Consider the following 24,772-nt stretch of genomic DNA (forward strand, 5'->3'; position numbering starts at 1 on the left):
ACAGTTTTGAACAGTATAATTCAAAGCTCATTTGTTTAAACACAAAATATATTTAAAAAAATTTGTCCCAAAGAGAAGAGTTGCACAATGTTTCATTGGTTCACAATTACAAGAATTTGTATGATTCAGAGAATAACATGAATCCGTACAAAAAGAAGCAAATTATATGATCATGGATACGTTTTTATACATCATTTTATACTCTCACTTTTAATATTTTCAAGAACTTTGCTCTCCATCTACTATCCATGGTTTTGAATATCTTCTCACATGTAGAGAGATCCTGAGATTCAGTTCCACATATAACCTCTGGACTATGTCCCAAAAATTCATTTATCACTTTCACAAAATTGAAGTTTCAATTGAAGCAATAAAAAGATATATGAACAAGATATAACTAAAATTTTCACATTAAAGAATTTCTTCAACTAAATATAAACCAATTTGTCAAACATAGGAAGTTTCTTGGCTTTTACTGGTACTGTGAATATGTACATCTACATGAAATGTCGGGGAAACTTGAAATTCGTTTTTTTGAATGTGAGTTATTATGTCAAGAGTGCATAAAACTGCTCTTATCAAATGATGAAGCAATGCATGTCTCCACACTTCCAACATGCGGTGTCACCTCTTTCCCGTTATCATGTAATTGTATTATTTCCTTGTATATTGTATGTTTAAATATTGGGAAATAAATCATATATTATATTATTATTATTATTGTTATAGACAATAGATTTACATTGTCTATGCTGTTATACAATATGAAATTGTATGTTGATGAGAATGGTTAAATTGTCAGATATCATTGGACATGTAGTATTTTGGTTTTCCGTCTGCAAGGGAGTTTCTTGATAGTTATTCACATATTTCTTGCAAAGATGACATCTTCACTGGATGAACACTTTAACGCAGCTATTTCCTCCATCTACTACTATGACTTTACCAAATGGTTCATCATCTGTTACACAAACTCCATATGGACGGCTCAGCCCATCTCCATCACTATCAACACGGCCTACATATTTACCACCAGATTCAAACTTAACAACTCTGTTATTGCCTTGATCTGCAACATATACAAAGCCATGCTTATCCACACATACTCCGTATGGAGAACTCAGCTGACCATCACCACTTCCCATGGCACCAAAGGAATACAGGAAGAGACCATCACCATTGAATACTTGAATTCGGTGGTTACCAAGATCAGACACGTAGACATTGCCAGTGTCATCAATGCAGAGAAACCATGGAGACGTTACCTGCCCATCCTTGTTGCCATGACAACCAAAAGATTTTATATGACTTCCATCTTGGTTGAAGATGAGAATACAATTTGCAGAATGATCTGCAACATAAACTCTGCCATTGACAGGGTTTATGTCAATCCCATATGTACTCTGGAATTTTCCTTTTCCAAAACATCTGATTAATTTACCATTCTCATCACATACAAGAACCTGTTTGTATGTATGTATTATCAGTAATAAAGACATTACCATCTGCTGAAACAGCTGCATCTAGTGGATTAAATCTATTTCCAATATTTGTAACCTGAAACACACTCTGGTGATTTCCACCTTGACTGAAAGATTGTAATCTGTAGTTGGAATAATCACAAACTAAAACATTTCTGTTTTGAGTTAGTGTTACACCATATGGGTTTCTCAGCTGCCCTATCCCTGACCCTTGCACTCCAAACTTAGACACCAACCCTTTCTTTGGAATAACTTTAACTCTAACTGGTGATCCCTGTACTGGTTTCTTACATATTGATACTGATAGTTCATGTTCTCCCTCTATTGCTCCACAAGTTTTCACAGTCAGTGTTCCATCTTTATTATCATTTATTTCTACTTTCTGAGTGCTGTTATCAGGTGTCTTCATCACTGCCACAACGTCCACTCCTCTTAGAACCGTTTTCCTGCCACTTGATTCATTTGTTAAAGTAACAGTGATATCCTCATTAACTCTGCCAAACTGAGGAATATCTGTTAATTTATACATTTCGTTTGCTGTAAGAACATCTCCAATCTTCTTATCTGTACAGAAATCACTGCAAGGTATGAATTCCATGTAGTCGTTCTCTGATGGAGCAGCAGTTGTTTCCACTTTCAATAACTCATCTACTTGAGTCGATATGCCTTTCTTTGCCGACATCAACTGTGCAGCATTTCCATACTGTATTAACTTCTCAGCATAGTCACTGACATTCGACAGGTCATTTTCAGCACCTTCTAGTTCTTTCAGTTCAGCGTTTAGGTTCATCCTCCTGGTATCATATTCATCTTTCAACTCTGCCAGTAGTTGAACACCATTTTCACGTATCAGGCAAGTGATTTCCGCAATGGTCTTTTCGACGTGTTCGTTCACTTTCTTTTCCTCTGTCTTGAAACATTTTTCCAATGCTTCCAGCACTTCTTTCACTTTCAGTTTGCTGTCTTTAGCTTCGATTTCTTTTACTTTCACTTTGTCAATTACACCCGTCAAATCTTTACTGTAGTCGCTGGCTGCATCTTTCACACATCTGTATTTATGGTCAGGTCTAGGGTGATCTAATGCTGTACATTTCAGACAGATTGTTCCATTACACGTATCGCAGTAGAATTCGACCTGATATTCTGGATGATGACTACAGTACAATGGCGGTTGGACTGAGACAGGGTCTTCGACTTTTACAGCGTTGTACTCATCCAGGGTAACAACGCGATGTGTTCGCGTTGTTGGCAAATTTCTGTGAGCTGCTGAACAATTACTGCAAAGTTCAACACCACATTCGATACAGTATGCTGTACACGCCCCCTTTCTGCATCCCGCACACTTGTCCGATTCTCCGGATGTTTCGTCTCGTTTTTTGAACATTTCAACTAAGTGATCGACAAAGAAGTTGTTAGCAATACCTGACAAACTGCCACCCGGAAGTCGATAAGTACGCCGACATGTCGGGCAGGTAATACTGTCACTTCCCTTCACGATTTTCTCCAGACAAGATTCACAAAAGTTGTGTAGACACGGTAGACATTTAGCATTCTTGTATCGTTCTGAACAAATTGTACAGAGGAGGAAATTCTGACTGATTTGTTCAAGAAACTGTGACTCTTTGGAAGCCATGGTTCTACCAATGTTGTGTCAACATGAAGCAAGGGTCGCGCATCACGTGACTAGATTCTACGAATCGTTCCGATTGCGAATGCAGTGTGTGATTCTACATGTATATGGCCTTTTCATTCAGTGATCTATCAGAGGGTGGGTGACATAAATAGTTTAGTTGCACAAAACGATGTTTGAATTCAGACCACCAAACAGTTTGCTGGGCTGAGCATTTTTTTAATCCATAGCAAACAGAAAGAAAGATTCTTCACCTTTCCCTCCATCCATGGTAACTTTCAGAACGGTTCCAAAAACAAAGGGAAAATACACCATACCTAAATTAAATCACTTCGACTGCCTGAGCAAAGTTACGAACTAAACTCAATTTCAGCTTTGTATTTTCAAACAAATTTTTGAGATATGATTACAATTTAAAGTAAAATTTTGATTAAATAGTAATCATATCTGTGAAACTTTGTTTGAAAACACAAGTAGGAATTGACTTTCGAGTTTAGTTAATATTTCAGCCAATCTATTTTGCTTGTACTCCAGGATCATGTGACCATAAAATCAATATTATGTTGTTGGGTTTAAGTCTTTAATTTCTCTTAATCTTTGGAGTGTTTGTTTCACATAGATTTCAGACTACTGAGATGTCAAGGGCGTTTCCAGGATGTACTTATCATACATTAATTCATCCCAAATAAAATATCAAGGCAGAGACATGGAAATTTCATATCTCTGTAAAAAGTCAATATGTCATGCATCAGTCAACTTCAAGTCATGTACATTCAGTCAAATGCTACCCTAATACCTCAGATTCTTGCCACCCAGACATTTTTTACTTTACACTTGGTGCAGGGAGTGCATATATATACAGGTAGGTATCTGAAATTCATCTTTATATGTGCAAGACTTGCATCACTTATAATTCAGATTTATGCCTATAGGTCTCATGTTGTGGAATGTTTTGTTCTGCATCAACTTAGACTTGATGTAGATTTATCTCTCCAGGAAATAAACGGTATTTTCATAAACTTCGTTTTTAGTCATTTCATGATTTCAAATCACATAAATTTTGCTCTATTGCCCCAAGTAACACCAAATTGAAACTTTTTTTCACCTCTCGTTTTTTCACTGAGAACTAAAGAACAGTCATTATCATATTTGCTTGACTGCCACCAAATTATAATACATAATCCAAGGATAGTGACAGCTCTTCCTGCCAAAGGGAGTGCATGAGGTTCTTTCAAAGGGAAGCAACCTACCGAACTGTCTGGGTGTAACTAGGGATGGGACAATGTGATATTGCACTTAATTGATGTACTACAAATTACACACTAACATATAGATAATGTATGACGTCCACATTTTCATTACTTTTGTAAGTATAGTGGATAGTTTGTTTGGTTGGTTTCAAGCTCCTTGATGTTCAAACGAGATTTTCTATTACACAGGGTCGAATGTGGGAAGGTGGCGATCAGCTGGAACAAAACAAATGAGACAAAACGATGGAAATAGAGGTAAATAAAGACACTTTCACCACATCAGGTTGCTAAAAGACTGCCTTCAGTTACTTAATTAATAGCTGAGAGCCATATTTGTTTCTTCTTCTCCCCATTCTCATTATAGTGTTACAACAAACCTACACCCTGGAAAAGGGTAGTATGGCATGGTTGGTACCAATAACTTCAATATGGAGTAGATCCAACTCAAATATCAAAGAATCACACATCAAACCTCTCTACACAACATCAAAGAAACAAAACTCTTATTATCATTTACAATATAATATTTTATTTTCATGAATTTGTTTGTGAACATGTACCACTAAACAGGTACTCCAAAGCAAACCTAGTAAAAATTAATAATACTTCCAAAAACTGTAATCGATTTGAGATTTACACGTTGTAGATGTAGACATTAAACCGAAACACCACGCACACATCATTTCTAGGTTAGATAGGAGCAAAAAACGAATGCTGTCTACAGAGAAATTGAATTTGCAGCACTTGAATGAACTAAGAGGTTTCTATTACAGTTGCATTCCCTGAAACATGTATGACAGATTTTGTTAGTCTTTGGTCGATATGAAATGAATGCTTAACTTCTACTCCATATTAAAATGGGTTATTTCTTCCATTGGTTTTTGTCGTAATCCCACTCTGATGCTATCCCCTGGATGGGCTGATTACGCATCTTGATCATGTAATCTCTTTGCTTTTCTTGCCACTCATCACATAACGTGTGAGGTGGTGGTGGCAAAACTGTAAGATAGAAATAATGCAAACTGTTATTAGCTTCACATAAACTACATGTATGTTTTTATCTGTAGTGACTTGCCATTTTCAGTCAAAGTTCAGATATTATCATTTACCGATTCTTGCTGAACACACAGTGAAGCAAAAATATGACATTGATGTAAATCATCCTTAAGTTACATCTGAGTAGAGTGCCCGATATGGCAAGTAACAGATAAGTTGCTTGGGGTTACAGTTTTGCTGATGTACACCATCATTGCTTAGTATTATTACATTCTGGACCTACATTTATGACAAAAAGGTATCATATGCCAAGTTATATTTTAAGTATCAGAAATAGGAAGACTCTGCTCAGATAACTAAACCATCATTAATCATACAAAATATTAGTTTTAACATTTCATTCCAGACTGGCTAACATTCTTGACTTACAAAATCATTGACACTACAATGGTTAGTGAAAGTCACTAATATTTTAAGGTTTTTCCAGTCATTTCTCATTTTTTGTGTGATTTTCAAATTTAAAGTTGATGAATATTTACTTGCCAGGCAATGGAAATTATCTACATTTCATGGCTGATCATTTCATTAATTAGCATGAGTTTCCTGGGATATATATTTATCTTTTCAAAAGCGGTTTGAGGGACTTGATGATAAAACTTTCAAAAGGCACAAGAACCCTGTATTATATATTCATAGTGCGTATATTTTGATTTTAATAATAAATACTATAGTAACTTTGCACCAATGATAATTTCTTTGGTTTAATTCAACCTACCATGTCAACTTATGTTATTTAACAATGATATCAAACATTTGATGACTCTGACATTTCAAAACATCAGCTGAGTATGTTGTTCATTGTTGATACTAGTACATACTAGTGTTTTCAATATAACTGACTTAGATCAGAACCCTGAATCAGGAGACTGTACATTTGAATATTATATTACATGACATGCATATACATGTGTCTCAATGGAAGACTATAGAATTACCCTTCCAACTCAAAAATTGGTTTCATGAAATGTAATTATTGGAGTTTTGGTGCAAAATAAAACATTTTGGTGCAAATTAAAACAAATGCTGCAGTTTGTCCTGACAGGCTATTTTTTAGGCATTCAAAATCCTAAACCTCATAGCATCATAGCTCATGATATTGTAAACATTGTGAAGCACACTCTGACACTATAATACTTGTCATTTGATAAATAGGAACTCTGTAACACGACACTACTACACTGGATGTATATGACATGACTGTACAGCATCTGACATGATTGGTGTGAAAATGTGATATAAGCATACTTATAACTGGCACGGTGATATTTTAACCATGATTCAATGGAGTGATTTATACATGTATACAAGACTACAACATGCATTAAACCATAATATTGATCATACTACTAAGTATATTAACGATGAAGGCGCACAGTTCCTTTAAGGGAATATTTTGGGACCGACATATTTGGGTGAAATATGCTTTGTTGAGTATAAATTGTAAAATATGTCAGAAGTTTAATTCTTATGACAATACACCATCATAAACTAAGTGTGTAGAGGTTAAATTTGTAAAAATAAACCAATGTTCTGTCAACAATCCTGGCAGGTTCAAAATAGTCAATCATTTCAAACTGAATATATCCATTTCCATACCAAACTTACATTTGTATTTCATTAGCATATTTTCAGAAAACATGTCTAACGATGTTATCAATTTCTACAAATTCTCACTAAAATTCTTGATCATGTAGTTTTCATCTAGAACTAAGCCAACTTGGCAACACCTGTTTTTATGTGTCACTGGAGAAGAACAAGACACAGTTTTGACTGTCTGGTTCTTTTGATGCATCAAACAATGATGTCTATGAAACTGTAATACTTTTCAAACTAAAATGAACAAAATTATCTTTATGTACTTACTATATTGTTTCTGGAACATGTAAAGTCCTGCTGATATTGCAATTGCAAAAAAAATACCACCAACAATGACCTTCCATTCACCAGTTGGTGCTTTCATGTCTGCATAGCTCTTATGGAAAGCAAGGCGATACACTGAAAGACAAAATTAATAATAACAACAAAGTTATATAACATGTAATTAGTACAAGGTTAATATTTCTCATATGATGGCCTAGAATGTATTGTCTTTCCATTTTCCATCATTTAAAATCACTACACAACACCTCTGTCAGTTCAAAATAGTGTCCACAGGTCACATGATAAACAGCTGATTCCATCTGTCACTTATCCAGCTGTTGTACCATTTCCACAACATGAACTGTTTTACACCAGAAATTGGACGGTGTTAGAAATCTGAAATTTCTCACGCAAATCAGATTGGTTATAGACGTAAACTATAGTAATATTCAATACTCTATAGTGTACTGCTAGCAAGCATATCATTTACAATAGAAATGGGTGTAGATACATGTATGTTCTATACAACTTGCAACATAATATTACTACTATCGGTATATGTATTAGCTAAAACTAGCCAAACAATCAACATAATGTAATATGTATTGATTTCCATGATATGCTGAGTGAAAGGAGATACAACATCAACAAAACTGATGATCAATTATTACTAAGGTTCAAAATTAATTTATTTAAATCATTTCACTGACCACTATGATGAAAGTACACTATGCCAATGTAAGGGATATTAAGACATATTTACAGAGGGAAGAAATATAATATATTTTTTCAAACAGTATGTTCAGCCCTTTGTATTTACATTTTTGTCAATTGCATATTGTCGTAAAATTTAGTTCATATATTTCAATTTATGCTAGTTTCAGTTTCACTATGTGAGTGCACATACCAGGGTGCTTTATGTATGTGTCCATGTTTATTTACTTTGTATCCAACTTACATGCAACTTTTTCTTCAGCAGCTAAGCTTTTCCAATCACCAAGTTCTTTTGCCCTAAGAGCTTTCAAATCTTGTGTGAGGTCAACATCATTCCTAAATCGCATATGGGGTGCTGGATAGTCCACTCGATCCTCATACACACGATTCATGGACATTGGCCTTGCTGTGGTGGAAAAAAATCTCCTTCCTGCTGTCCTCAACATCGTTGCCATGGTGACCTTTGTAAAGATAATATGGAGTACAATAAATACAAAAATACATGTTTGATAATGATATGCTGTGTTTCAAGTCTAGAAAACAAGAGAAGTTAGGTACTGCCAGTACTGGATCATGGAAAGGGCTACTCGACTCGATGAAATCACGTATGAATATTTTAGAGGTGAAATGTCATCACAGCAGTTCTATGAAACCCCAACCGATTATCATATATTGCTACGTTGCTAACAAAATACACAGGCAGTTGCAGTCGTATTTTCATAAGTTAATGACGGAACGAAGGTCAAAGGGGGTCACCATTTCGCACGTACACGCAGGGAACCGTCATACCTCTGCTCGCTGTGGACTTACAATAATCAGCACAAATTACACATTCTGATATCTATATTCTTACATACATACCCAAGAAAATATTTTTTTTAAAACAGGTAAATGCGGACAGTTCCATTTCTAGTAGGAACTTGAATCAATAAAGTCGTAAATTATCTGAAGAAGTGACAGAGCACAAGCGCTAGCGAGAACCAGCCTACTGATCCCCTTGTCGGCCAACAACATGCAATCGAGTTAAAATTTACAAAGATTCAGGGCTGATAATTATTCTAAACTTGAACCAACGCTACAACACATAGGAAAAGTCCTTGATGTACAAAGTACTACAATATTAGGACTGACTACATCGTCATATATCTGTGGCAAATATTTTACAAGCACGCTTTCTTACCGGCTTCTCTTATCCAATATGGCGTCGGGCAAGGTCGCTAGGTATGATGGGAAATACACAGATAGAGGATCAGGCTCGTACAACAAAATATAAATGTTAAAGCAAGAAGTGGGGTACTAGAGAATAGACTGTAGATCGTTCAGTGTACGAGGTTACTTCTACAAATGGCGAACGTGGCTTGATATTCGTGTCAGATATACTTGTGATGCGTAATCCCTCCTTCACTATATTAGTCAATAACGACTTCCGTGGAGAGAAATTTGGATATCAGTACAAGACAGTGAGAAAACGGACACTCATTTACCACAAGAAGTCCAAAAGCTCATTATTTTACCGGGTATTGGTAAGTTGTCTCTCATTTGTTCAGTTCACCATTGAACCAACACCGTTCGTCACAGACTATTGCTAATGCTAGCATCTTTGAAATGATTATAGCGGTGACACAGTTATATTGTGATGGGTGTACTCATTTTAAAAGCACACTATACCCATTATCAAGATCAAAAGTTCTATGTATAATAGTATCTTTCCATTGAACAATAACTTGTCATATACCATTAACAGATGCTGGCCAAATGAAATGCATCCATTTTGTTGAACGAGTACACCAATTATAATCTAAGTGAGCTGACATGTCCGCACAACTCACGAGTTAATATACTTGTCAAATTTAAAATTCTTAAATATTATTTTTTGAGAAGTCGTAGAGATGGCATGATCTTATTAAAATCACAAATGTGATTGTAGAAATCAGTATTCATAAAACATTCTCAAAAAATAAACAATTTTCATTTGCCATGCTTTGTATAACCATGGAAGTATCACCCACGTCGGTGATACTTCCATGGTATAAGTTACATCATGTACTATATACAGGAAGTTCACATCACAAGAACTTGCATAATAGTGGATGTCAGTACATGTAGAGACACCTTATTAGGATAAGTCTAGAGTCTAGCTGTTGGTTTGATTTTGAAGATCTTGTGGGTTAAAGAGATCTTCAAATTCAAACTCAAGGGCTACTGTCATCAAATTTAGATTTCTGAAAAATATGGGTTACTAAATCAAAGACAAATTACTCAAATGACAGGGGAACAAACTGTGAATGTTTACAAGGTGTCCTTCCTCCCTCCTCCCTCCCTCCCCCAAACAAGGTTTAACATGAGCAAAGCCCACTTTCATTTTCAAGTGCTCCCAATACATTGAACTTTATATTTCATCTGAAAACAAAATTATATCAAAAACAGAGATACTAGTACACCCAAGAATGATAAGGTCTTGATACAATAGCCCTCACTAATATACCAAACACGACTAAAATTACAACTACATGAATCTTGGTCAAGGTGAATTTTCTATGATTATTCTATTTTGTATAAGCTTAGCTGTTAATCCTTTGAAGTGATAGTATTTCTGTTCATTGAAACTTCAGTAACATTTGTTTCAAATGTACAGATATGTTGATTTGATAAATGTCTTTTTATGTGATAAATATCTAAGGGATACTCTATTTGATTCTGGGGAGGGGGATGGAGGATTTGGAACCAACAACAATTTTCTTTCAGCCACCACAACAGCAATTTTTTTCCATGAGCAACTAGAAAGCAAATTTGTTTTGCCCAGTAGAATGTTTTTTCTTCTCCATTTTTGGCCTGCAATAGTCTTTCCCCAAAGAAATTGCTGACCCCCCCCCCCCCCTCAAATCAAATGATGTATTGCTAAGTTACTTTATCATGTATTTCTTAGTTTGACTTTGAATCATTTACACATATTTTCATGTAGAGTACAGCTTCAAGTCTATGGTTCAAAGTTACACATCTCAAATCATGGCTATCATGGTGACGATGAGAGACATCAAGTTCAAGTAAAACACAAACAGTTTACGAATCCAACCATACGATTATACAAATATTTTATTTTTGTTTATTTGTAGTACTAAACTGAAGAATGCTGTTGTAATACTGTGAAGACAGTAAACAACCACAAAGGAAAGGATTAAAAACAGGAAGACTTCTATGCTGTATTGACTACATTAGTATATGATGGTTGTCAAGTTTTGATTGGTTGAAACATACATTGTAACAAGAACATATAAGAAGATACTTTGTAGCTGATTTACAGCATATCAATAGCAAACTAATTAGAACAGTCTGTGAACATAATGTCAGGTGCATTTAGGACTCATATATGGGACCCTGGTCTTATTATGTCACAAATGGTGGCAATGCAGACTATATTTTACTTTTTCTTAGGACTTTGGATAGTTTTAGTGGATGCCATCTCCCAAGGAACTAGATCTGTGGACCAGATGTTTGATTTTCATGTAAGTAAAAGTAAAAATTCTTAGAGAAGGGTTCAGACAGTGTTCAAAACAAAATTCCAGTCATCACATTTGTTATAATGTTGAAAATGATTGAATAGGATAGTTTATCTATAGACTCTACACAAAATATGGTCTATAGACAAACTACTCTACACGAAATATGGTCTATAGACAAACTACTCTACACGAAATATGGTCTGTAGTGTTGTCTAATACAATATTTTTGGTATGGGCGTTAGCAAGTAAAATCTACCTGGGTTCCCCAGTAACTTTACCATGTTCCCAAACAACATTATGGTAGACTGCATGGCAAACTATGGAACGTTCATCCCATTCCCCATTCTGTTACCAGGGTTCCCCAACCATAGTAAAAATACTGTAATAGGAATTTGGTAAGACCTCAGGACAGAAAACAGAAGTCCTGCTATCAGAGATATATTTCATCAAGTTAAACGCTAACTGTCCGTGTTATTGTGTAACCCAGAACCAAGGTTAAGTCACATAAGTGTGAACAAGCAGAGCAGTATTTGAAGATAATGAAAAAACCTGAAGGGTAGAATCCCAGTATAGAAATTTGATTGTAAAAATTATCAGTCTAGTTTCTTGTACATGCATCATGAGTGTTTCACTTGAAATCAGTTTTAGTAGTGTACTCATTATTGCCATTGCCCATACTATGAACTTGGTACATACAAAAGTGAAATCTGTTTTAATTATTTAATTAATTTAATTAATTGTTTTAATTACTCATTATTGCCATTGCCAATACCATGAACTCAGTACATACAACTATCTGGTTTGTGTATAGAGGTCACTTGTCCTTTCTAGTACTGATTGATGCAAATTGCTAGGTTTGTACACAATTTTAATTTTTTGTTTTCTGTCTTCACTTTCAGTCTTTAGAATTCAAATCTTTCAATGGAAAACTAGTAATGATTGCCTTTGTACTGAATTCACTAACTGGGTAAGTGTAACAATATTCACAGTATTGAACTTGGATAACTTTAAAGAATAGTTAATAGTGATTATTTCATGATGAAAAATGTTTACATAATTTTGATACTATTAATGTTTGTAATATTTGCTAAACTATATCGTTCAAAGAATTATTAGTAGGCAACTAATACAGCCTATGTGTATATCATTCTCTGTTTGAAGAAAATAATGAATATTACCTCATTCTCAAATGTTTTGTAGGATGTTGACTAACAGTTCGAAAAAAAATTATGACAAATGTCTCCATTACATTGTATCATGATTCAATTTCATCCCTTCAGGCCAATAGTAGGTATGTGCCTCTAGAGGGCACTGTTTATAAAAATTCCCCTCCAATTTAGTGTTTGGTGCACAGCCTCTTGGTCATATGCAATCACCTGTCCAAAGGTTCTTTTAGATAGAAATCTAAAACAAGATGGCTGTTGTGGCTGATGGCAACATGAACAACAGTTGTGCATTATTTGAATTTTTCTTATTTAAAATATATAACTGGTGACCACAATGATCTAAACAGTGTGACTTTTGTATACTAGTATATCTCTGACAGTTGTTTCCCATGACTTTTACTAGCATGGATATTTTTTCTCACAACTAGTCACAAGGCTGTTGCTTTCACCCTAACTCATCTTTTTACTACTGTTACATATATCATTATATGTCCCCAGCAGTGTGCCCTCTAACGATAGCCAAATTTTGTTGTTGTGAGTCAAAAGGAGAAAACTGGCATTTCTTGTGAGTCACCTCATAGTAAGAGATAGAGGAAAAACAAATTTTGGTGTGTCACTAGAATTGTGTGCGTCAGTGGTGCATCAAATTGTCTTAGGAGGCACACTTTATAATGTATAAGCAGCCAGTGGGCATGAGATTTAATTAGTCTTTTTCCAACTCTGACCTCTGTTTGTCTTCTCTCTGAATAGCAGTGCTGGAGGCTTGTGGTTTATAGTACAGAGGACAAGACAGTGTCTGGACTTTGCAGCAACCGTACATTTGTATCATTTAATAGTATGTTGGATCTACAATGGTGCTTTCCCTGTGACGTTATCATGGTGGTTGGTCAATATTGTGTGTTTAGCTTTAATGACGGTACTCGGTGAATTCCTATGCATGAGAACAGAAATGAATGCTATACCAGTCACAGTAGGACCAAAGGCAGACTTATGACACGTCACGGTACTACTAGTACTACTACTGATCACTTCATCAGACAATGGTGCTACTTTGTTGAACATTTTGTACAGAGAAGTGAATTGAAGTATTTTCAAATCTGGTACAGTAACAGTACATTCTCCATGACACTTACGGATCAATTACAGGGCAGTGGAGAATAATAGGATTCAAGGGAAAAAAATTCCTCTTTTGTTTTGAAGAAAAGATGGTAATTATAATTAGGGGTGATTGTTGGGATGAAATATATGGAAGGGAGAGGGAATTAAATTCTAATGAACTGCCTGCCACAATGGATGAGAAACTTTATTTCCTAAACAGGAAAGGAAAAATGTTTGTTGTCAAGAAAGAATGAAATGGGATGGGAGATTTCAGATGAACTTATGCAGTATAGAAATTAGATTCCCAGGAAATAAGCCTTTTGATGAACGAGGGTGATAATTATAAGTAATGAATTAATTGCTATGTTATTATCCTGCCTCTTTGAAAAAACACATATCATTGTGTAACTTGTAAGTATATATTTTGAGATAACATTATATACCGGCTTAGCACAATACGTTACAAAGTATTGTACTGTATCATCTGCATACTATAGTTTACTGTCTTCATAAATTGCATATATATGTTTAGTTTCCCAGTTTTGGAATCATTGTGCTAACTTTACCTGTAGACCCATCAAACTCATTTTTAGCACTCTGTATTTCATATCTGAGCTTTGTATGTTTATTTGTAGTGATATATTGTGTTGTCACATTTGTGGTAAAATTTATGGTCTGTTCATCAACCTGTGTTCCAATATTCAATATTTACAATCATTTTCTTGTATTTATGTCTTCTTTTAGTTGTAAGAATTACAATGTGGTAATGGTGACACAGGTTTTGATATGGTAAAGAAACTGCTTCCATGCAAACTGAACACCTGTGTAGAATAATGGTTTTCAATCCAATCGATCTATTTATAAAAGACCTTGGGTATTAGGGTAGATTTTACCTATTTACTGCTCTTAGCAAAAAAAATTGATTCACTTGAGTAAGTCGTAAGAGAGCAATGGACCCATTGGGTCACTTAGACTAACTCCACTTGCCAACTCTTGAACAAATTATGAAATAGATATGACACTGAGAAATCAAATCAACCAATTGATTGTATTTTGCTGTGAAACCAGCATGGAAGAAATATGGTATGATTCATACCATATTTCTTCCAGTCGGTATGTATGTATGTAAGGTTTGGAAATTCTAGCAACAATAAATATGAGAGTTGTGTCTCTTTGAAGACCATATATCATCACTGAAAATACCAGGTCCATCATTCTCAAGGTTTGCTCCCACTTGAGTCCAGTATAAACCCTTTCACCCCCACCACCACTGTTTTATTGACAATAGATTGAGCCTAAACATTGAAAACAATAGGGATATTCCATAATAATAGGAATGAAAGGGTTTCAGTATGACACAGAAATGTTCTCAGCTAATGTATTAATGAAAGGGTTTACAACGCACAATATAACATTTACTTCCATTGTCAGTTACTTCCATTGTCAGCACTATATTACAACCTAACATTCGGCCCAACAACCATACAGATCAAAATTATAGTGACCACAATGACATTTATAGAACTGCCAATCAACTACATGTATGAAAATTTGAACGGAATTAGCACAGACCTATTGGATATTTCAATTTTATTACTCTATGATATTACATTGTATTTACATTACACCTTCGAGTCCAAGATCTCAGAACCACAGTAACATGGGTTGGAGGTGAGGGTTCAATAGAAATATTAAAATATTATGAAATATTTTGGAAGGACAGTTAATCCCAGGTCTTCGCATTTGTGTTATCTTATCAGTGGAGCCATGAGGAGTACATAGAGAGTTTGTTCTTGATCAACTTTTTCTATAGCTCTGCCAAACAGCTGTTTTCACATCCTTAATTTTAATCCCCATCCAATCTTGGCCTTATATGAAACATTTGTACATTTTGCATACTTATCACCTTCACAAAGATACTATATGTATTTTAAGTCAGTAATGAAAACAATATGTTTTTGACATAACATGTTGCTTGAATGAACTTTGCACACAACTTATTTCAAAGACAGGGTAGGGATATGTGCAAATACTTGTAAATGGATAGAGTGTGTGGAAAGGTTGAAACTGTTGGCTGATCATACCGCCACCTAGTGGTCAGCTGTAACTATGGAATTTATCATTCTAATGAGGATCATTGACCAAGACAGATCAAAAGCTCAATGCTAAAAAATCTATGAACTGTTTGTGTGTTATAAACTTTGTAAAACAATTGATACTGTCATTATATGCACAATGGAGACTCCGTAACCAAGACATTAAAATGTGAATGATGTGGAAAAATTCAATGACATCAAGTAGCAGCATTGATTTATAGTACATGTAATGTTTATGAATTTGTTAGTAATACGTTGATGAACAATCACTTACAAAGTACACTTTTATAGAATTTAAAGATCAGATACAAGATGTACCTGTTATATTGTAGCATATCCATCTATTAATACAAAGGGTATACTCTATTACTAGTGTGTAGATGGCCAAACCAAAAGATGTTCTTGTTCCTTGAGGATCTGAGATGAGAGGAATGCACAGAGGTGTCTTTAATATACAAGATGAAAATAATTTGATTCTTTTGAATTCTGGGGTGCAGATCATTAGGTTGTATGCTCAGTTATCTTTGATGCAGATCTGCTCAAAACATTGCTAACCATTCAATATAAATTGGTATTCTAATTAGCTCATTAATATGTAAATATGTGCCAGACATGCAAAGATGGATATTGGCATAATAATTGCCTTTTGGACAGGACTGAAAGTGGCTTGAGGTGATATAGAATTCCGTTGAAAAGTATATTTTTGCTTAAATTTATTTCGAGCTAATGTCAGACTCCTTGTTAGTCACATCAGTGGAATGAATTCTTTGACTTGCAGTATTGAAATATACTAACATGTAACTGACAACTACTATTCGGTGTCCGTATAGCATATTAGCTTCAATTATGTTTTGTGTTTATAGCTCAGAGACTTGTGGTCACTTTCATGGGCTTCTTTATGGTAACAACTATGACAAGTCTCTGGTCAAATATGTATGCACACTTTTAAAGGGTATATACACCTGTTTAAAATCGTGTGAATCTTGGCAGACGAAATATTAATGTTATCCTTGAAAGGAACAAGAATGATTGAGCTGGCCAATAGGCATGTTAGATGCTTATATCTATACTGTTATGATGGCTAAAAAGTTAAGTATTGAAGTGAGGACAAAAAATGATACAAAATTATGATAAAATACATTATACACACTTTGCAGAATTGTATTGTTAAAGAATTTAGTCATTGAAATTTCACATAACTTTATTAAACCTTTGTATACCAGGTCAACCCATCACTCTATATTATTAAGTACTGATATTAAAGGAATTCAACATTCAAATATTTGTGTAATTTGTTTTGTACTTTGTAAGTCTGTGAAAGGGGTTGACCGATGTGTGAGGGCGCCCTGTCATAGTGTACCTTACGGACTATGATCTGAGGTGTATCATGGTTATGATTTTATGTGCAAGTATGGAGTCTATACCTTTACTGACATATACAACAGGAGACATGTAAGCATGTACTAGTGGAACATGTGACATACAAAATAAACGCATGAACTGGACTAATAACACTTGGCACAGCATGTGGGAAGTATGGCCAATTGCTACGTCCACATAGTGCATTGACCCTATTTCATGTAGGGTCTATGCTTAGTGTTAAGTAAAGCGACCATAAAACTGTTATCAAATGATGAACGCTCCATACTTCCAACATTCTGTGCCAACTTGTATTAATCTAATTCATTTGTTTACTGTGCCTGTTTATCACAAGGTCTGCTTGTAAATGCTTTGCATGTCTGCTGTTGTATCATGACTGAGACATTGACCACAAGAGACAAACATTTGGTTACACATCTCAACCAAAATGTTATGTCATGCTATAGGCATGGTAGAGTGTCTTTCTGTATGTTAGTTTTTCAGTGATGAAAATCTAAACGATTGCATCACCTCTATTGCTTATTTAAAGAAATCATGAGAGTACTGTACTACATTGTGTACATGGAAAATAAAGTAGACAAAACTAGATATGTTGAAATAGAAACACTTTAATGGATAACTCACAATGAAGATGGAAAGGCACAGAATCTTTTCAATTTAATGTAAAAATTCATTCATATTGCATATTATATTATATCCAGATGCAGTAAACAAATCCATATACTTGCATAGAACACTTCAGATAGTTGCAATTACAAAGACACAAATATACAGATTAATAGGCTATAGGATTAACATTAGTCTCTTGCCAAATATTTGGTTGGTCCACTTTACTGGATACCTTAAAAAACATCAATATTTGTCATTGCGATACTTCCATATTTTCCTCACTTCACTTCCACAAGGACTGCGGGTCTCGAAAAACATTGAAATATACTGTTACAATATGTAACAGAACAACGGTTTGTTAGAGATATTTGGCAAACTGGTACTGATGGAATACTGGGTAACAGATTAAAGCTAAGCTTAACCAATCTGTGGGGATGTCCACAGAGTTCTCTCATCTGCATGTGGTTGACAGTCATTCTGTTAAGTTCATCCAACAGTAATCTGGATGCCAACGTAACGATACCATATAGGAACTAGACTAATCCAACAGCTGAAGCTACTCAGCTAGGTGAGCAATAGATATGTATAAACAATGGTCTACTTTGTTGATCTCTGTTTAGCAGACATTACTTGGAAACAAAGTTAACAGTACAGTTGATATAATACAGCTGACAGGAAAGGAATGATCTAAGTAAATGTAAGAAATCAGTCTTTTTGGGTTTAGTTGTATCAAATGGAATATTTAGGGTGTCAGTGTTTACTTTGGATTTTAGGTTGTGAACTATAGGACTACTATGTAAGAACAAAGTGTGGAAATGTATCTCAGATTAGTTCCCATCCTGGAAATTACTTTAGAATGTTCCATATTGCAGTCACTTGGAAACAGTTCACGAACTTTACAACCCTCCATAAATCTTAATGGGGATGTTATCAACTTCAGAAATTTGAGATAATTATCTGAAGTCATGCATGTGTTGTGACTTCAAAAAAGACTGACAACTATGGTGGATAGTGAAAGTTTATGTGAATGAAGTTGAATCTATGAATTTAGACAAACAAATCTGTTTTCAAAACATCCAATTTGATACAAAATATATCTAGCTGCTATTTCAATGGTTAATACACTGAAACATGTTTCTGAAATGTAGTTTGTTATACGAGAGCGTCATTTATAAATTAAGACGTCATCCATGGTTTCTATGTCTCTTAACTCAGTGAACATCTATCATAAACATGTACAGTATGTCAAATTACACAGAGAAAGACATGCAATAACGCCAAACATGATAAAACTGTCAATTATTGAAATATGATAAATAAGAATCATTTGGACGGTATATTAAGGAAGGAATAGAAAACTTGTGAATTGTACAATATGTAATTATTGTGTAGCTAATATGTCGGAATATCGGTAACAAATAACTTTGATCAAATACATATTTTTTATGCACTGTCTATGATTTTACCTACAAGTTTGAAAGGTAAGTGGCATAAAGCTCGGGAACTTATCTACAGTTTATCAACTTTGATACTCATCAGGCTGCTTTCAACAAAACACTGATATAGCTATTTAAAAATTCTGAAACTGTAGACAGGAAAATGATACAATTTCTTATAAATAATTTCCAAAAATGGAAATAACTACATTTACAAATGTATACAATATGAATGGTTTTATGAGAAATTACATAAATAAGTTTATGAAATTATAGTATGGTCCCCTTCCACAAAAATCAAGCTAAAATATACACATTTACAGTTTTGTCCATGAGGAAATGAAACACAAACACACACATGTAGTCTAGTATATTTCATAAAAAGAGCAACCTTGGCAATACATACTCCATTATTTCAATACTTTTACATTGTTTACAAGTGTTTGTTACAACTCATTTATTCACACATTTGAAATTTTAATTCAAGATATTTTTTGGACGTAATGCAATTTGTAAATGACATTATACAAAAGTCTTGATAATAGCATAACACCAAGTCTTTCAGATTTAAGTTGTATTTGCATACAAATATTATTTTTCAAACAAAGATAAAACTTCTCCATTATGTTTGTACATTGTACATCGAATAACTTCTCTAATATTTGTATTTGTATACACATTGTATTTTTCAGACAGATTAAACCTTTCCACAATATTTGTACATTGTACATTATGCAAATTTCCCAATTATTAACACCCCTTCTACAAAAAAATGTCAAATTTTTCATTGCCTCAGAATAATGCTACTTTAGAAATCAGGGTGATGAGTTTGTGATTGTTTCTTGATATTGCTTCAAGTTTGTCATGTTTCAGTTCCCTGTGCCATTACATTTACTGGTAGTATATCCATCTGACATGTAGTGAAGGAGAAGTGTTTTAACACCGTCTTGTTTGTGAAGACAGGCTTGCTTTAAAGCTGTGTTTCCTGCAGAGTCTTTTAGTTCAACACTAGCACCATGTTGTAATAGAAGTTGAACTGTAGAAAGACTACCATGCTGAGATGCTGTCATCAATGGTGTCGCCTGTCACAAAAAAACAAAGTAGGTACCAATAAACTTTTATGACACAGAGGGCGCTGTTGAGTGAAAATTACCTTGCCCCCTTCTTGTGCACCAGCCTTGTTTTCATGCTTCAGCTTGTTGATTTTACAACAGGTCCCTTTCATTGCCTATCATTCATTCACATTCTATATTAGAATGTGAATGAATAAATAATTATAAACAAATCGTCTCTCTTTATTATTCATATACATGGCAACATAGCAACCACACCAATAACTACATTTATGATGTATATACCGTAAGCTTAGGATTCTACAAACATCATGAGCAAAAATTTTCATTTTTTCGGCTGAAAGTTTACACTAAACATACTGACATTTTTTCCAGATACATATAGAATCATCAACGCATTTTATATATTCTACATAACACAATTACGACTAGATATTGGGAGGATGCAGAACACCTATAGTTGTCATCAGAATTTAGCCATACCTCAGTGAATTTTTGTGTGATGTTTGGGTCCATCTTGCAGTCAGTGAGAAGGTATCTCGTAACTCTTGTTGCATCACTCTCAACAGCTACATGTAATACTGTTTTGTTGTCATGGTAACTATGAAGATCAAACTGATTCTCGTCATGCAACCTCTGAACCTAGTACATGTATAGATAAAAAAAATGTCAAATCAACACAAAAAATATCTAGAGATTATATGTACGACCTGCTATAAATTACTTCCAACTTTTAGTACTCAGAAGTATTTGAAACCAATATGATACATGTAGTATTTTAAGATGTATACATCCATGCTTATCCAGTCCATTTCAAACAATTCGATTTTGCTTGTAGTTGTACTATTTTAAGTTACATTTCTTTAAGTTTAACCATAGACACTACATGAAAGGGATTTAATATAAGGTCTATGGTTTAAAACCATGCCACACACTTGGTTGTGAAATATAACTATTTTTCTCAAGATATTGTCCAACCTGATGAAACTATTCACGGATGTAGTATTTTAGTTATAAATAGGTCTAAAAGACTAAAAGATAGGACCTTATAGAAAAGATCAGCAAGCCAATGTGTCTATTGGAAGTCTGAAATCTTTTCATCTTTCTAGCAATTATAGATATATTATTTAGTACATGTGACAATTATGGATTGGTCATGACTTGGTTATATTTCATGAAACTGAAACTCTCTTGTATATTATGACATTAAAAGTGTCATGTGATAGATGTCACTTTATTTTATACACCGTTTTAAGTTTGAATTGGTTTGAATAGAGTACATGATGAAGGGCTAACAAAGCGTACATGTAGCCACATGACATGGACATAATCTCTTTAGGGTGTATAGCCACATGGACATGTTTAAGTAACCATAGTGATATCTCTCTAGAGTAGGTTATACCACATGGATATCTCTCTAAAGTAACTAGTCACAAGGACATCTCTCTAAAGTAGGTAATCACACGGACGTCTCTCTTTTACTCTTTTCACTTGAAGCATGTTGATAATACCTACCTCCTGGATGTTATCTGTTTTCACAGCTTCAAAAAACTCTGAAATATCAGTGTCTCTAACTGTGGATAACTTGAACACTTCTTCAGAAAGTTCACTGTGTACTTTGCTTTCATCACTGTCCGCATTATTCTGTACAATCCTTTCAGGTATAGAACTGTCTCTGGTGGATAAACTGCTGACTTCACTGTCGGAATCAACTGATGAATCAGTTTGTGTTTCATAGTCATGAATGAACACACTGTCATCCTCACAGTCAACTGAGAATGTGTTGTCATCAATACTGTAAATTTCCATATCATCATCATCTCTCCTCATGACAGAATCCACTTTCTCTAATACGCCATCATCTCCCCTCATGTGAGAATTCACTTTCTCGGCAAAGTTTTCCTCTCTGTGCATCTGAGAATTTACTTTCTCTGCTATGCTATCATCTCTCCTCATGTGATAATTCACTTTCTCCATCATTTCATCATCACTACTCATGTGACAGTTCATTTGCAGTGTCCTATCACCATCTCTACCCAGGAAAGAATTCCCTTTTTCCATGTCTTTTAAGTTTTCATTATTGTTTATAAAGGCAGTGCTGGTACTTTCACGACATGATGACATGTCAGTCACTGATGATTGCTCCACTGTATCAAGCAGAGTAGTTTCACCCTTCTTGACCCCATTCACCTTAAGGTCTTCAAAACTGTCATGTGTATCATTATTTTGATTTTCATTTCTGTATAATCCCCTCTCAATACTATTGTCTGACTTACACTCAACGTACTCATATTCCTTTACATGTGCATTTTCATCTATGGACTGTTCTGAGTATCCGTTGACAGCTGGTAACCCTAGCAACAGTCCATCTTCTGTATCACTGTTTTCTCCCTCATCACTGGACATGGAAGCTTCTGTTACAGAAACAGTTGGAACTAGATCACAAAGCAGAAAGGGGAGTTTAACAATTCGTTTTCTAATTTAACAACAAAGCCAAATAAGAACATCAAATACATTCAATGAGATACATAAAGCGGTGACACATTGATACATAGCTTATTTGACCAAAATTGCACTTTTTGTTACTAATTACACATTAAACAGGTTTTGTATTAAAATTTTAGACATAGTAAAATAACTTGCTTTTTGTGAACAGCTTACATGCAGACTAAAATATTGGTCAATTTTCTTATATTGATGAAAACTTTAATTTACTTTAGTATAATAGTAATGCAACCTCATACCCTAAGTAACTCTATTCCTATAACTTTTGTTCATATTTGTTTTCTCTGTGAAGATTCAATGCCTGTCCAAAGATTTCAGAGATAAAGGGTCCTAGAGAAATTTTACCAAGGTTTATGGTTTGTTAATTATGGGAATCGGCTTCTAAGGACTTGATATCTAGTAAATCTGTGTAATTTACAGCTTAAAAATAGCATGTCAGCCTTTGAAGGGGTAAGTGATTACTATCAGTATTAAGTCAAAGTAAATACTCTTAATATTTTTCATCCAATTTAATACAGTTGTCATTTTTCCCATGATTGAAAATGAAATGACATAATTTTCCTTGAAATAAGGAAAAGTTTATGTCAAAGTTCAATTTATATAATTATACTTCTGTGATATGATACCATAAGGAAAAGTTGATGTCAAAGTTCAATTTATACTTCTACGATATGATACCATCCACATACCCAATCAGTCTTGCATCTCTCACAGTCTGACTGACTGCTACTCACCTAATAAATGAGCAGCTAATATTTCTTTGCCATGCTCCTTCTGAAGTACTACATTTCCATTTTCCACTGCTTCATAAAATACCTTTTTACGTTCTGCTAAGTGTACCCTCTGGTCTTCATTAAGCTGGTAAATTCTATTTTCAAGTTTTGGTGCAACTGTACTCATTTCATCTTCAAGACACCTAACATCATCAAACTTTGACAAACTCATCCTTCTGGAAATAATAATGAATTTATGAAATCAATCGATTACTTGTCATACTGCATCTAATATCAACCATTGTGAACATATTTACTTTGGCATATTAAAAATTAAGTAGAATGACATTTTAGAATGTGCAAGGTGCACTTTATTTTGGTGGGCAGTGCAAAGCGATGTTGCTTGAGCACTCTGAGAATTTTTCTGAGTCAAACTTCATGAACTAAAAATTCACATTTATTCCCTTTGTTTGACAGGTCTCTGAATTTCAAACTGTTTGCAATCAAAACATAGTACACACATATCTCTCATTCTTGGTTCTATTTTAGATAAGGCAGGGCTCGAAATTAACAGTAGTCTCATGTCCACAGACTATCATCATGCGGCTACCATAACTTGCAACTGGTAGCTAGCCCACTCAAGCTACCATTGATTATGCAAATAGAAGATTTACAGACATGAAAGTATTTTAATATCACACATGTTTCCAATAGAGGAACTCTGTTTTCAATTCAGCAATATAGGACTACTGGTCACCATTCTTGTACCAATAATAAAAATAAATAATTAAATAATAGTATATAATAATGATAAAAATAATAATAATCTTTATTTATACTGGATAGTTCTTTAAGTATATAAACACTTGTCTCCCAAGAAGTCCAGTGAGGGCCATCCCTCATGAGTTCAGTGTTAATGCAGGAGGAAGCCGGAGTACCCGGGGAAAACCTGCATTGTTCTCAAACTGAACGACACTCTTCTTACTTACAGTGAGGTAAATTTAATCGAAACCTGAATGGGGTTTGAACCCCGACCGCAGTGGTAAGAGGCAAGTGGTTTAACCACTCGGCCACCGACAACCCACTGAAATTTCTGAAATTGGTAGCCCACTAGGACTACCAAAGAAAAAAGTAAATTTTGAGCTCTGTAAGTTGCTCTAATACTTACTTCTGAAGACTGACAATACTTTGTCGGTGTCCCGATC

General features: G+C 34.5%; 2 protein-coding genes and 1 pseudogene across 3 annotated transcripts; 1 reads left to right on the forward strand and 2 right to left on the reverse strand.

Annotated features, from left to right (window-relative positions):
* Positions 1-71: 71 nt before the first annotated feature.
* Positions 72-3,114, reverse strand: LOC144437398 (tripartite motif-containing protein 2-like; annotated as a pseudogene).
* Positions 3,115-4,887: 1,773 nt separating this feature from the next.
* LOC144437587 (cytochrome c oxidase subunit 4 isoform 1, mitochondrial-like) lies at positions 4,888-9,215 on the reverse strand. Its single transcript, XM_078126555.1, has 4 exons — positions 9,172-9,215; positions 8,236-8,452; positions 7,281-7,412; positions 4,888-5,360 (listed from the first exon to the last, which is right to left on the reverse strand). Exons 2-4 carry the CDS (start codon positions 8,444-8,446, stop codon positions 5,224-5,226), a joined length of 480 nt encoding a protein of 159 aa, XP_077982681.1. The 5' UTR covers positions 8,447-8,452; positions 9,172-9,215; the 3' UTR covers positions 4,888-5,223.
* A 116-nt stretch (positions 9,216-9,331) lies between these two features.
* LOC144437662 (protein SYS1 homolog) lies at positions 9,332-17,109 on the forward strand. 2 transcript variants are annotated; one of them, XM_078126659.1, is made up of 4 exons: positions 9,332-9,514; positions 11,105-11,494; positions 12,391-12,458; positions 13,408-17,109. In XM_078126659.1, exons 2-4 carry the CDS (start codon positions 11,333-11,335, stop codon positions 13,649-13,651), a joined length of 474 nt encoding a protein of 157 aa, XP_077982785.1. In that variant the 5' UTR covers positions 9,332-9,514; positions 11,105-11,332; the 3' UTR covers positions 13,652-17,109. The 2 variants fall into 2 exon arrangements, with proteins under 2 accessions (XP_077982785.1, XP_077982786.1); XM_078126660.1 differs by having other exon boundaries at positions 13,411-17,109.
* The last annotated feature ends 7,663 nt before the right edge of the window (positions 17,110-24,772 follow it).

This window comes from Glandiceps talaboti, chromosome 7 (assembly GCF_964340395.1).
Source record: "Glandiceps talaboti chromosome 7, keGlaTala1.1, whole genome shotgun sequence".
Taxonomy (NCBI): domain Eukaryota; kingdom Metazoa; phylum Hemichordata; class Enteropneusta; family Spengelidae; genus Glandiceps; species Glandiceps talaboti.